The sequence below is a fragment of the Hibiscus syriacus genome, unplaced genomic scaffold, assembly GCF_006381635.1.
Source record: "Hibiscus syriacus cultivar Baekdansim isolate YM2019G1 unplaced genomic scaffold, ASM638163v2 tig00011718_pilon, whole genome shotgun sequence".
NCBI lineage: Eukaryota > Viridiplantae > Streptophyta > Magnoliopsida > Malvales > Malvaceae > Hibiscus > Hibiscus syriacus.
This window is the reverse complement of record NW_024062254.1, coordinates 1,036,992-1,049,517: the sequence shown is the minus strand read 5'-3', so window position 1 is coordinate 1,049,517 and position 12,526 is coordinate 1,036,992. Positions and strand designations below refer to the sequence as shown.

Sequence of the window (12,526 nt, the reverse complement as noted above, 5' to 3'; positions counted from 1 at the left end):
CACGTAGAAACAACAATTTATCCATTAAATACCAAATGCATTCCCACAACAGACAGGAAAGCTCAATCCGTATACACAAATAAATTAAAACAAAAACCAATAATTAAAATTCACCTTCACTTTCTTCTTATGCAAACTAGAATAAATTAAGAGCATGGCTGCCAGAGAAGTAGTTGTCTTTATTTAGGCCTGAATTATCAAAATTGTATCTCCCAAATGCTGTGCTTAGACCCTTATTCCATGGACTTGAAAAGGAATTTTCTTGATGTCCAAATCTCCACTTCTTGGCACCTTCGTTTATTCTTTTGGTGAAACTAGAACCTGAAGTTTCAACGTTGAAAACGATTTAGAATAGGAAATGATAATTTATAACTGACTACTGGTTGAATTAAAATGTTACTTACATGAACATTGCGTGGTTGATCTTTTGGGATCTAGTAGGGAGTCGGAGGTGGGGGAGAAGCGTAAGTGTAAACTGGAGGTGGAGGAGATGGAGAAGGTGGAGGAGGGGACTTGTAGTAGTATGGGGTGGGGGTTATGGAGATGAGGGTGTCGATTTGTAATAATATGGTAGTGGTGAAGAGTGGACTGGTGGTGGGAGAGATTTGTAGTAGTATGGTGGAGGAGGAGATGGAGACAGTGGAGAAGGGGACTTGTAGTAGTATGGGAGTGGTGGAGAGTGAACTGGTGGTGGTGGAGACTTGTAGTAGTAGGGTGGTGGTGGAGAGTGAACCAGTGGAGGAGGTGACGTGTGTGAAGAGTGAACTAGTGGAGGAGGTGATTTATAATAATATAGGGGTTGTTCTTCGTGTTTTGGTGGTGGTCGTGGGGACTTGTAGTAGTATGGTGGAGGAGGGAAGGTGGTGGCGGTGGGGGTGGGGGTGATTTGTAATAGTATGGTGGAGGAGACTTGTAGTAGTATGGGGGTTGCTCTACATGCTTTGGTGGTGGTGGAGACTTGTAGTAGTACGGTGAAGGTGGTGATGAAGAAGGTGGTGGTGGAGACTTGTAGTAATATGGTGGTGGTAGAGAGTAGACTGGTGGTGGTGGAGACTTGTAGTAGTGTGGTGGAGGAGGAGGTGACTTGTAAACATAGGTGGGGGATGGTGGTGGTGGAGACTTGTAGTAATATGGGGAGGAGGTGGTGACTTGTAGACATAGGTGGGAGTTGGTGGTGGTGGTGACTTATAAACAAAGGTAGGTGACGGTGGAGGAGGTGACTTGTAGTATTATGGAGGATTCTCAACGTGTTTCGGTGGTGTTGGAGACTTTTAATAGTATTTCAGAGGAGGTGGTGATTTGTAGACATATGTGGGAGTTGGTGGTGGTGGTGACTTATAGACATAAGTAGGAGATGATGGAGGAGGTGACTTGTAGACATAAGTGGGAGTTGGTGGGGGTGGTGACTTATAGACGTAAGCTGGTGAAGGTGGCGGTGGAGACTTGTAATAATACGGTGGTGGCTTGTAAGGATGAGACGGTGGTGGTGGAGAAGTGTAGTAGTTAGGAGTGGGAGGCTTAGGCATAGGCTTCTCACATTCCTTGTATGGTTTCTTTGGAGCATAAGCAAATGGCTTGGCCTTGAGCACAACCTCGTACTTGTCCTTTGACCTAACCTTGAGCTTGGCACCCTTGTTGGCTATGTGTAGGCTCGTGGCTATGTTGCATGGTGAACCCTTGGGTGGGGCATGGAGCTTGGCCGTGCAAGCCTCGGCCCCATATTTTTCATAATCGAACCCACGAACTTGGGCGCTGAACTTACCATTATTTCTGGTCTTATCATACACCGTGATCTCCTTTTCTCCAGCTTTGCAAGTCACTTCCACGACCGCTCCTGCACCATGTGCAATAATTGAAAATTACTCTTTTGCTAGAAAAAAATAATCAACCGAAGCATGTTTTTTATTTATAGTCATCAACAACTCTAATTATTCATTTGAGTTCAAGATTAATAGTTTGGGAATGATTTTCCAAACGAGTTTTTTCAACGAGCTTTTCAAACACAAAAGCATCGGGTTTTTCAGCTTATTGGTTTGAGTCAATAAATTCTTTTCAAACGTGACTTTTTGATCAAAAATAAAGTGTTTGAGATTGTTTTTACATTTCAATTGGATTTTTGGATCAAAAGCACTTTTATAATCATTCCCAAACGATAATCATACTCGAACCGAATTTAAATTTTGAATCAAAGTCTAACCGTTTTCGTGGCTTGAATTTGAAGCAAACACCCAAATTGAGAAGGGAATCATTGTTGTTACCCGCTCATTAAAAGGTATGTCCTATATATATCGTGTACTCATGGAGTACAAGTTGGGGAAGCATTTAATTAATACCCCAATACTAATACCCATTCCTCATATTTTTAGGGTAAAGATGAAAACAAATAGATGTGGCAATCGGATGAGTTCAGATAGGTTCAGATCGAATTATTTTGAGTTTTTGCTTTTACTGATATTTTTATATTTGAATAAATCGAGTTTTGAGTTTTTTCGGGTTTAAATTTTTATGAGTTTAAATTTAAGTTGGATTCGAGTTTACTTTACCGATTTCCTTTCTCAAATGTCTACATGTGTTTATTTCAAGGAGATATAGGATGGAGTCATATGCTCCGATTTCGTTGGAAAACCTCCCTAATCCTAGACGAGGAAAAAGAGTATACAGAGCTTATGTCCGGTACAAAACACCACAAAATCGTAAACCTTTCTTACACACTAGGACACTTTCACATTATTACAAAAATAAAAAATTTCAATCGCATGAAGAATGGTTCCAGCAGCTAAAACCATGAACCCAATAACATACAATTCCTAATACCCAATTGCATCTATCACAATACGACAGAAGGTCCAAACGGTAATCATATTCTTAGGTCACATTTTTTAGGTCCCTATATGTACCCATTTGATTGATTAAAATGCAGGTTTTAATTAAAGACGGCAATTTAATCTGAATTCGACAGGTTTCAATCCGATCAGATAGGGTCATTTTTTTTTTAAAATAGGGTTCGGGTCGGGTCGGGTCAGGTTTTTTAAGGGGTGAAGTGAGGTCTGGTTCAGGTGGAGGGTGAAAAAACTCCGACCTGACCCGACCCGAGGATAAAAATGTAATCTCCTTATTTTTTTTAATTTTAAATTAAGTCCTTATTTTATATTGGGTCAGGTCGGGTCGGATTCGAGTCGGGTGGAAGGTATATATTTTTCGGATCGAGTTCAGGTGGAGGATGTATATTTTCGGGTCGGGTCGACCAAAAACCGACCCTAACCCGACCCTAACCCGACCCATTGCATCCTTAGTTTTAATCTTAATGAAATAAATGATATATGTCATAGTAGCCCATAGTTATAGACTCAAACCCAACACTCACATGGCATAATCGGGTATATAATTAGTATCAAGCATTAAGAGATACTAAATTAATTTACATCAAAAGAACAAGGGTTTATTAACCATTTAAATCCAAAAAATAAGATGGACAAAAATCTTATTTAACTAATATTTAAATTATCAAGGACCTAAATTACCATTATACCGAAAATTTTCGAGAGAGTATTATCCGGGGCTATAATGACAATAAATATGAACATCACCTTAATTAACTTATTTTACTTTATAATATCATGTATAAAATAAATATTTTATCTTTTGAAAAAGTATTTTTCTAATAACAATGTCAAATGTTAAAATCTTAAATCTATTTTTTTTTCAAAAATAATTTTCCACAACATTTTTCAAAACCAATGCTAAATTGTCCCTTTCAACCTTTGTACATCTCTTTCTTTAAACTTTCTTCTATCATGTCCCAAGCTCTAAAAAAAGGACATTAAAAAGAAAAGGAAGATTATTAGATTTGCACGAACCAAGTGGCTCCAGTGGTAAATGAATTGTTATTTTTTGAGGACCCGAGTTTGAGCACCATAGATGTCAGGGGTGTGGGCGTTCAATGTTGAAAGGTTGATAGTTATGTTTGAACAAATACTGCCTTGTACTTACCCCAAATTAATAAAAAAAAATTATTAGATTTATAAATAGGGTTAAGTACACAAATGGTCCTCGACTATAGGGTACTGCTTATTAAGTCTCTCGACTATTAAAAGTTATAAAATGGTCTTTCGACTAAATAGTGTTGCTTTGTTGAGCCATTCGACTATTAAAAGTTACCAAATGGTCACCCAACTATTCACTATGTTCCAAATTCGTCATTTTCGATTAAAAATTGATGATATTCTGAGTTTAAAGTTAACATTTCTGACTGTAATATGATAAAATCTTATCCTAGAATCTCAAACGACTATCATATCCCAGTCATTATGTTAACGTTCAACTTAGACAACTGTCAATTTTTTAACGGAAAATGACAAGTTTGGAACATAATGAATAGTCATGTGACCATTTTGTAACTTTTAATAGTCCACGACTTAATAAAGCAACATTCTATAGTCGGAAGACTGTTTTGTAATTTTTAATAGTCAAGGGACTTAATAAAGCAATACCCTATAGTCGAGGGACCATTTATGCACTTTACCCTTATAAATAATGATATTTTAAATTTTATCGGACATATCTTTTAAAAAGAGGATAAAATTTTATCTACCGCTTAGTCCGTAAAAATAATTATGGAACTTAAAGTGTGAGAAGTATTTTTCATCTTGTTAAATGCATGACAAAGTAGTTGAAACCCTAAATTGTACAAATGCAGGTGATGGAGCCTGTTTTCTGGTTTCCCTCATTTACTTCACAACATTAAGGTTTTGGATCAATCAATGTAATGAATTAATGCATCGACCAGCAACACATAAAATTTGCTGCATTTCTTAGTAATAACTTGTTCAACCGATTCACCTACCCCTAGGGATGGCATGGGAGCCGTACCCAATGGGTTTCCACTCGACCCGATCCGATCGGGTCATGCTTTTTTAAAAGAAAATTGGGTTCGGATCTGGTCGGATAAGTTTTTTAAGGTTATGTTCGGGTTAGGTTTATGGTTAAAAATACCCGATCCGACCTGACCTAAAAAATTTATAATTTTACCTTATATATTTAGGGATAATTGTAATAATACCACTATATACATTTTCTTTCAATTAAATCTCTATTTTTATTGAATAAAAATAATAGTTTCTAATAATTATATTATTTCGAGTCGAGTTGGGTTTGGATTTTATCTCAAAAAATGGATCGGCTTTAGTCGGGTGGAAGGTGTATATTTTTGGGGTCCAGTTCAGGTGGAGGATTTATAATTTTCGGGTCGGTTCGGGTGGACCGAAAATCTAACTCAGCTCGACCCATGCCCATCCATACCTACTAGAGGTGGCAATTGGATCATTTGGATCGGGTCATTTCGAATCGGATCATTTCAAGTCATACTATATTTGGTTTAGATTTGGTTCGGTTCGGATCAGATATGGTTCGGGTATTGGTTTGGGCCAAAATCTAATCAATTGATTTTCGGGTCGGATCAAAATCAGAATGGTTGGCTTCCGGTTTGGGTTATTGTCAGATTGGTTGGTTTTGGGTCGGGTCAATATCAGATCGGTTGGTTTCGGTTCGGGTCAATTTAGATTTGTTTCGGTTCGTGTCAACTTTTAGATTTTCGGGTCAATTTAGGTTAGTTTCGGTTCGGGTCAACCATCGTCGTTCTTTGTCATCATAATAGTCGGTGTTGTCTTTATTACATATAATTCAGAAATATTATATGACAATATATTGGTAAATCCTAAATTCGATGTTAAAAGTTTTAGTTTAAATTAATCGAATCAATAAATCTTTAACATTTAAAATTGAAGATCAAATTGAATTTTTTGCAAGTATACTAATTTTTTTTAAGTTTTATTAAGAAAATATTTAAAAATATATATATAACTGAGTTTGTCATGTAAGAATAGTTGAATGTTAGTATTTGACTTAGTTTGTATTTTCATATCAGATTTGAATGAGCTCTTTATTTAATACTTGTATTTAAAATTTTATTTTCGTTTAAAGTTAACTATAGTCAATCGTCTAAATAATGTGAATCAAAATTATCACATAAATTAGAATAATTTTATTTTATAATCCTTCCTATCAAATAATGTTTTGAAATAATTTAGAAGTTGTTGCATCAGATATAAAGATGACTTTTTTAACTGAAGAAATATTATATTAAACCATTAAATTATTACTACAAATGTTATCATTTGATCTCATGTGATTATCACTAGTAGTACAATATAAAATGAGAATAAATATTAAATCATTTTATCATTTTTCAATGCTAAAAGTAAATAATAATAACAATATAAATAAATGATTCATTCGAATCCCACCACCGTCACTTTTGGTGGGTAATCTGTAAAGTCCTATGTAAATCTCAATTGAGTCTTAGGTATGCCCTGGGAGCCACCCCTGACCTAAACTTTTTGTGTACCAAAAAAAATGATTCATTCACTTAGAATCAATAAGAGAGTTAGAATCATTTTCTTATCTAAGTAATCCGAGTTTGAACAATTTTATTAGTAAAATATATAAATTTATTTAAATTTAAAAACCGAACATAAATATTATCTTGTAATCATATTATACCGTAAAACAAAAATGTTTAAAGCATTTGATCACTAACTCATTGAATTTATATTAGAGCTTGTGCCATTTAATGGGCTATCTATTTCTATTAAATGCTTATTATTTTCTTTTAATGTTGCTAATTAATTCAATTAGTTTATACAATAAATTAGCCTTGCTCTATTTTTAATGTTTATATATATATGATTAATGTTTGATTTATTCACATTGTAATGAACTAGATGATGTCACATCATTCTATAGAATTATACATAATTTATACAATAAATAAGAGACGGATATAATTTTATGTTAGAGACGGATTTATAAAATTTTAGAAAGCGAAAATATATTATCAATAGAAAAATAAACAATATATCTAAAATATATGAAAATTTCAACTTTCTATATTATAATTTCATCAATTCACCCCCTCTGACGGATCTTTATCGTTAAATTTAACAAGTGTTTAATCAGTTGACACCACACCTCATATCACATTTATTATTAAATGGCATTTCTATAATTTTAGTATCCACCGTTAAAAATTTAATGCGCTTAGTACCTAAATTATTAATTTTGGTCCGCTTTAGTATCTAAACATTTATTTTTTTTATAACCATACCTAAAGTTTAGTTTTTGTTTCATTTTAGTATATCCTCGTTCAAAATTTTAGTATCTCTGTTCAAAATTTAACGTTAAGTTTTGATTTTTTTATTGTTGAAAATTTAGGTACTAAAATTAATCAAAACTGATTTTTAGGTACTAAAAGTGTAATTTACCCTTTTTATTAATTGAAGTGACTATAAGATAGCATTTGTTAGAAAGATTCAATCATCAATAAATGTTCAAGCATCTGTGTAGACATTCGAACCTAAAACCTCAAGGAATGACAATCATCTTTTAATCACTCAGGTCGCTTCGTTTGTGCAAAGTTAAGAAACTTCGAGTTAAAGAAAGGAGGGGAATTGGAGGAACTTATGAACAACTTTCAACAATTTAAAGAGGTCGTTTTGGATTTTGAGATTGGCATGTTTAGTTCCATCTTAAATGTTAAACAGGCATTGTAAGCAGTGAAGCAGGATTTGGGTGCATTAAAGTGGTATCTACTTGCCACTTTTAATGCTTGCCCTGCCCTCCTTTTAATGGTGTTTGATGAACCCTTCTTCAAGTATTTCAATCTCCGCCTCCTCCTGCAGTCTCCCCTTCATTGCCTATTATCTGTTTGATGATTTTCCTAGAGATTTTTGAAATGGAACTTACAGAGTTGTCTTTGGCTTCAAACAAATGTGTCTCAGCTGATCAAACACGCAGTTTCGGTCCATCATGATCATCATCATCATCATGACGGGTTCAATTTTCCTTCAAAGAAAAGGAAGCTTTTCTCAGATCAGTTTCAAACCAGTGTTGATCTCCATGTTAAAGAACCTCTGCCATTAGACTGGGAACAATGTCTTGATCTTGAAGTATGTTCTTTTCTTCCCCCTGAAATCTTTCATTTTTAGTTCATTTTTCTCAATGTTCTAACTTGTCACATGCAGGCACATACATACATACATACAGGGTATGCATGTGTCATTTGAAGGATATATGACATGGTCGAACTCAACTAATGGTTTGAAACTCTGGGGTGGGATTATGTTTTTCTTGCAGTCGGGTAGAATGTACTACGTGAACAGGAAAACCATGAAGAGGACATGGGATTGGCCAAGAGATCAGAAACTAGACCTTGAGCTCAACATCTCGCCGACAAGCTCCGATAGCTCGGTACATTTAGACGGTTCTTCGATCTCGTTTGAAGGCTCCAACGAAAAGCACCGACAACAATCTTTCACCACCACCAACATGGTGGCTTTGCCATGCTTGAATTGCCATCTTCTTGTCATCCTCTCCAAATCATCCCCTGCTTGCCCTAACTGCAAGTATGTGCACTCTCTTCCTACATTGCAAACCACCAAGTCTCTTAGTACCTTGAGCCTCTTAAACTAAAGATTCTAAACAATTGTCATCCCTTCTCTTCTTGGGTTATGACTTCTTAGGCTGGCTTTTAGGCATTAAAAAAAAACTTTGGAAGAACTTGTAATATTAGTTCAATATTAAGCTTCAAGGTTGAATAATAGTAAATATAATTTTTTTTGGTCCTTCCGGTTCCTAAGGCTTTGTCTTGATTAATTCGGATCGAGTTTGGTTGCAGTTGCACACCTGGTTTGGTGGGTAAGTATCCAAGCAATGATTTTATATATACACAAAGGCTCGAATTCGAAACTTGCTTAGGTCATATTAAATTGTTTATCACTTGAACCAACCCGTTCGTAACATTTCTTTTTCTCATGTAGCAGGGATTTTTTATTTACACAAAGACTCGAACTCGAAACTTACTTAATTCTTATTAAACTGTATATCATTTGAACCAATCCTGTTCATAACCTTTCTTTTTCTCATGTAATGCACAGTGTTATATATTATATATAATACAATGTCTAAGTTACATAAAAATGTAATTTGTTTAAACACGTTCAAATATATTTTCTATAATGTTTAGTTTAATATGTATGTATGTTGATAAAAAGGATGAAACAAATCTAGTAGAAAAAATTGATTTATTTTAATTTCAAATTATTCAGGTCAATTTAAGTTTTTTATTTAGATTTCGAGTCGAGTTACATTTGATGTATAAAATTCAAAACTACATTGTTTCTATCTTTAACTAAATAATTGGATTGTTTTGTGATTCGGTTGATGATTTTTTTTCTTCAATCTCTTATTAGTTTTAAATGCATTTCTTATCAAATTTGAATCACATGTTCATCAACCACTATAGAATACTTGTGCAATTTCAATTTCTCTTTTGAAAATAACTTTTTGAAATTTAATCCTTCAATTTTGTGTTTTGTTCAATTTGGACCTGTAGCTACAACTCTTTGCAAATTCTTTCTTCCTCTCAATTCATTGACTCCTTTATACTCCAATGTTTTGTCCTCAAAATTCCTTCTAAAAAAATATCATTATAAATATATAATTTTAGATAATATTTGATTTATCAAAAAGCATTGTTATGGTTAAAAAGACTTGTTTAAATTAGAATTAATTAATATCATAATATTATAAATAATTATATATAAATTTGAACAGAAACTCGAATATTTTTTTTCAATGCAACTCAATTCGAATTAGGGATGGGCATGGGTCGGGTTTTTGGTCCACCCGACCCGAGAAGAAGGGAACCTCCACCCGTGACCCGACCCGACCCGACAAAATTAGTTTTTCACCCGACCCGACCCGACCCGATAGATAGTTTAAAAAACCCGACCCGACCCGACCCGAAATAATAAAAAAATTATTTTTATTCAATAAAAACAGTGACTAAATTGAAAAAAATAATATATAGAGGGATATTATTGTAATTATTCCTAAATATATAAGGTAAAATTATATATTTTTCCCGGGTCGGGTCGGGTCGGATTTTTTTTACCCTAAACCCGAACCCGACCCGAATCCGATTGTTTTTAAAAAAAAATCCGACCCGATCGGGTCGGAACCCGTCGGGTTTGGGTTAGATGCCCATCCCTAATTCGAATATTTATCCTCAAATAAGAGGAAGGGGTTGGAGTTGTTTAGGTATGCTTATATTGTGTGTTGGAATTTGGCCCTTGGGGCCTATATGATAAAGGGGGGCAATAAATTTGGAGAATGAAGGTCTGCCCAAATGTTAGGGCCATTTCAGCAAGAAAGTAAAGGGGTTTAACTACTCGAAATTTACAAGTACAGGGGCTTTCAATGACAAATGTTAATGGTTTCTCCCCCATCTCTTTGTTTATGTTTTCACCTTCCAACAATCCTAGAATATACTTTTCAATCAAAATAGTACAGATGTATTTACGTAATGGCGAAATGGTTGGAATATTGTGTTTGAAAAAAAGAATTTTTCAAATAGTCCACTCAAGCAATTATTTTTCAGATTAGGGTGTTTGAAACAGTAATTTGGAGAAGATCTCAAGATTGTTGCATGTCGTCACCCCCACCAACCATTTTTTTTTGCTCTACAAAGTTGAAGACGCATGGCATGAAAAAAAAATTGCATGGTAATCCATGCGTCTTTCCCTTGAAACTGTAGAAAACACCCCAGTTCATGAAATAATTTGGTGAGAGCCCTAAGGTTAGGGAATTTTTTTTTCTAACGCCCTATATGGACGAGGAAGCTGTTTCTTGTCGATTGAACGGAAGATCCCAAAAACAATAATGGCCAACCTGATAAGATTTAAAGTTTCGCTTAACTACACGATTGATCAATTATATTTGTGTTTTATTCATTTTTCTTTACTGATTTCAAAAAATATAATATAGGGTCACTTTCATTTTTATTTAATTAAGATATGATCACTTTCGTTTTTATTTAATTAAGATATGGTTACCAATTGCCGCTAACAGTTAACAAACTATGTGGCGTAGTATATTTGTATAATCACGCATTAAGTTTCTATTATTTACATATTCTCTCAATTAAGTCATACTTTTAATAAATTTGTTTTAATTTCTTAGAAGTAGGACTAAGTTGAGAGAATATGTAAATAATAGGGACCAAATATGTGATTATACCAAAATATTCAATGATAGTTAACTCGTGATAACCACATCTTAATAAATAAAAATGAAGTGACCGCATTTTTGGTTTTTTTTTTAAATCAGTGAGGAAAAGTGGACAAAACACTAACATAAGTGATCAATCATATAGTTAACCCTTAAAGTTTTTTCTTTTAATTGTGTAGGGTGGTTACAAAATAGTATATATTCAAAATCTTTTTTAATCATTAGCATCGTACACACTCATAGATGCAAACACTTGTGCCAAAGAGAACAACACTCACTTTAATAACTAAGTCCAATCAATGGTCAAATAAAATTTAAATGTTCTCTTTCTGATCTCACTTTATAATAGAGTAAATTATAAATTCTATCACTCAATTTTCTTTTCGTTTCTATTTTGGTTATAAAAGTTTTATAAATTTAATTCACTCACTGCACTTTCAATTTACTCTTATTTTAATCCCTTCTATTTAACGACGTTATGACTAAATATTTTTCTTTCAGAAATTATGAAATTATCCTAACCTTCCTTCATTTTTGTGTGAAAACCCCATGATTTTAGATTTTTTTATTGGTAAATAACATCGTTCCTCACTTAACTCTACGATCTCTTCTATTTTACTCACCGTACTATCAATTTTTCTAATTTGCTCATTGAACTTTACAAATTGAATCATTTTGCTCACTCTGCCGTTAACTTTTTAACGGTGTTATGACATGACATAAGCATCAGTATGACGTCGTTCTGAAAAACTCAAATATACACCAAAACAACGTCGTTTCGAATCATTTTCTTTATAGTTGGGTGAGAAAAATAGGAGAGAGAGTAAAGTTCAATGAGGAACGGTGTAATATACCCTTTATATTTTCAATTATTTTATATTAAATAAAAATAAAAATGACACGTCATCACAACGTTAGAGAGTTAACGACGGAGCGAGCAAAATGATTCAATCTATAAAATTCAATGAGCAAATGAAAAAGAAATTGAAAGTACAATGAGTAAAATAGAAGAGAGAGAAAGAGTAAAGTTCAATGAGGAACGGTGCAATTTACTTTTTTTTTATCGAAGATGAAGCATCTTCTTTCAAATCTCAATAGTGGAGGGATGGAGAATGAGAGAACGAGTTATATATCTTGATTCACACCGGTCACATGATGGATATTATAGATCCAATTGGTTTAAGATTTTTATGAAATCTTGGGCTTGGGGTTGAGTTTCGTGAGTTTTAAAGTGATTTTAGGATAATCTAAATTAATAGGGTGATAAAAGGACAATGAAGAGAATTCGTTTATATCTTAAGTGGTCAAAGAACATGTTAGATAATCTTATGATTTCATACATAAAAACTGGGTTGATTTTCTTCATTTTCTTTTTCCTTGTTTATATCTTTCTCTTAATTAA

General features: G+C 33.7%; 1 protein-coding gene across 1 annotated transcript; it reads right to left on the bottom strand.

Moving 5' to 3' along the window:
* Window positions 1-2,351, bottom strand: LOC120204793 (protein expanded-like). Its single transcript, XM_039204810.1, has 6 exons — window positions 2,348-2,351; window positions 1,444-1,834; window positions 1,066-1,185; window positions 405-712; window positions 68-321; window positions 1-37 (listed from the first exon to the last, which is right to left on the bottom strand). Exons 1-5 carry the CDS (start codon window positions 2,349-2,351, stop codon window positions 137-139), a joined length of 1,008 nt encoding a protein of 335 aa, XP_039060741.1. The 3' UTR covers window positions 1-37; window positions 68-136.
* Window positions 2,352-12,526: the final 10,175 nt, after the last annotated feature.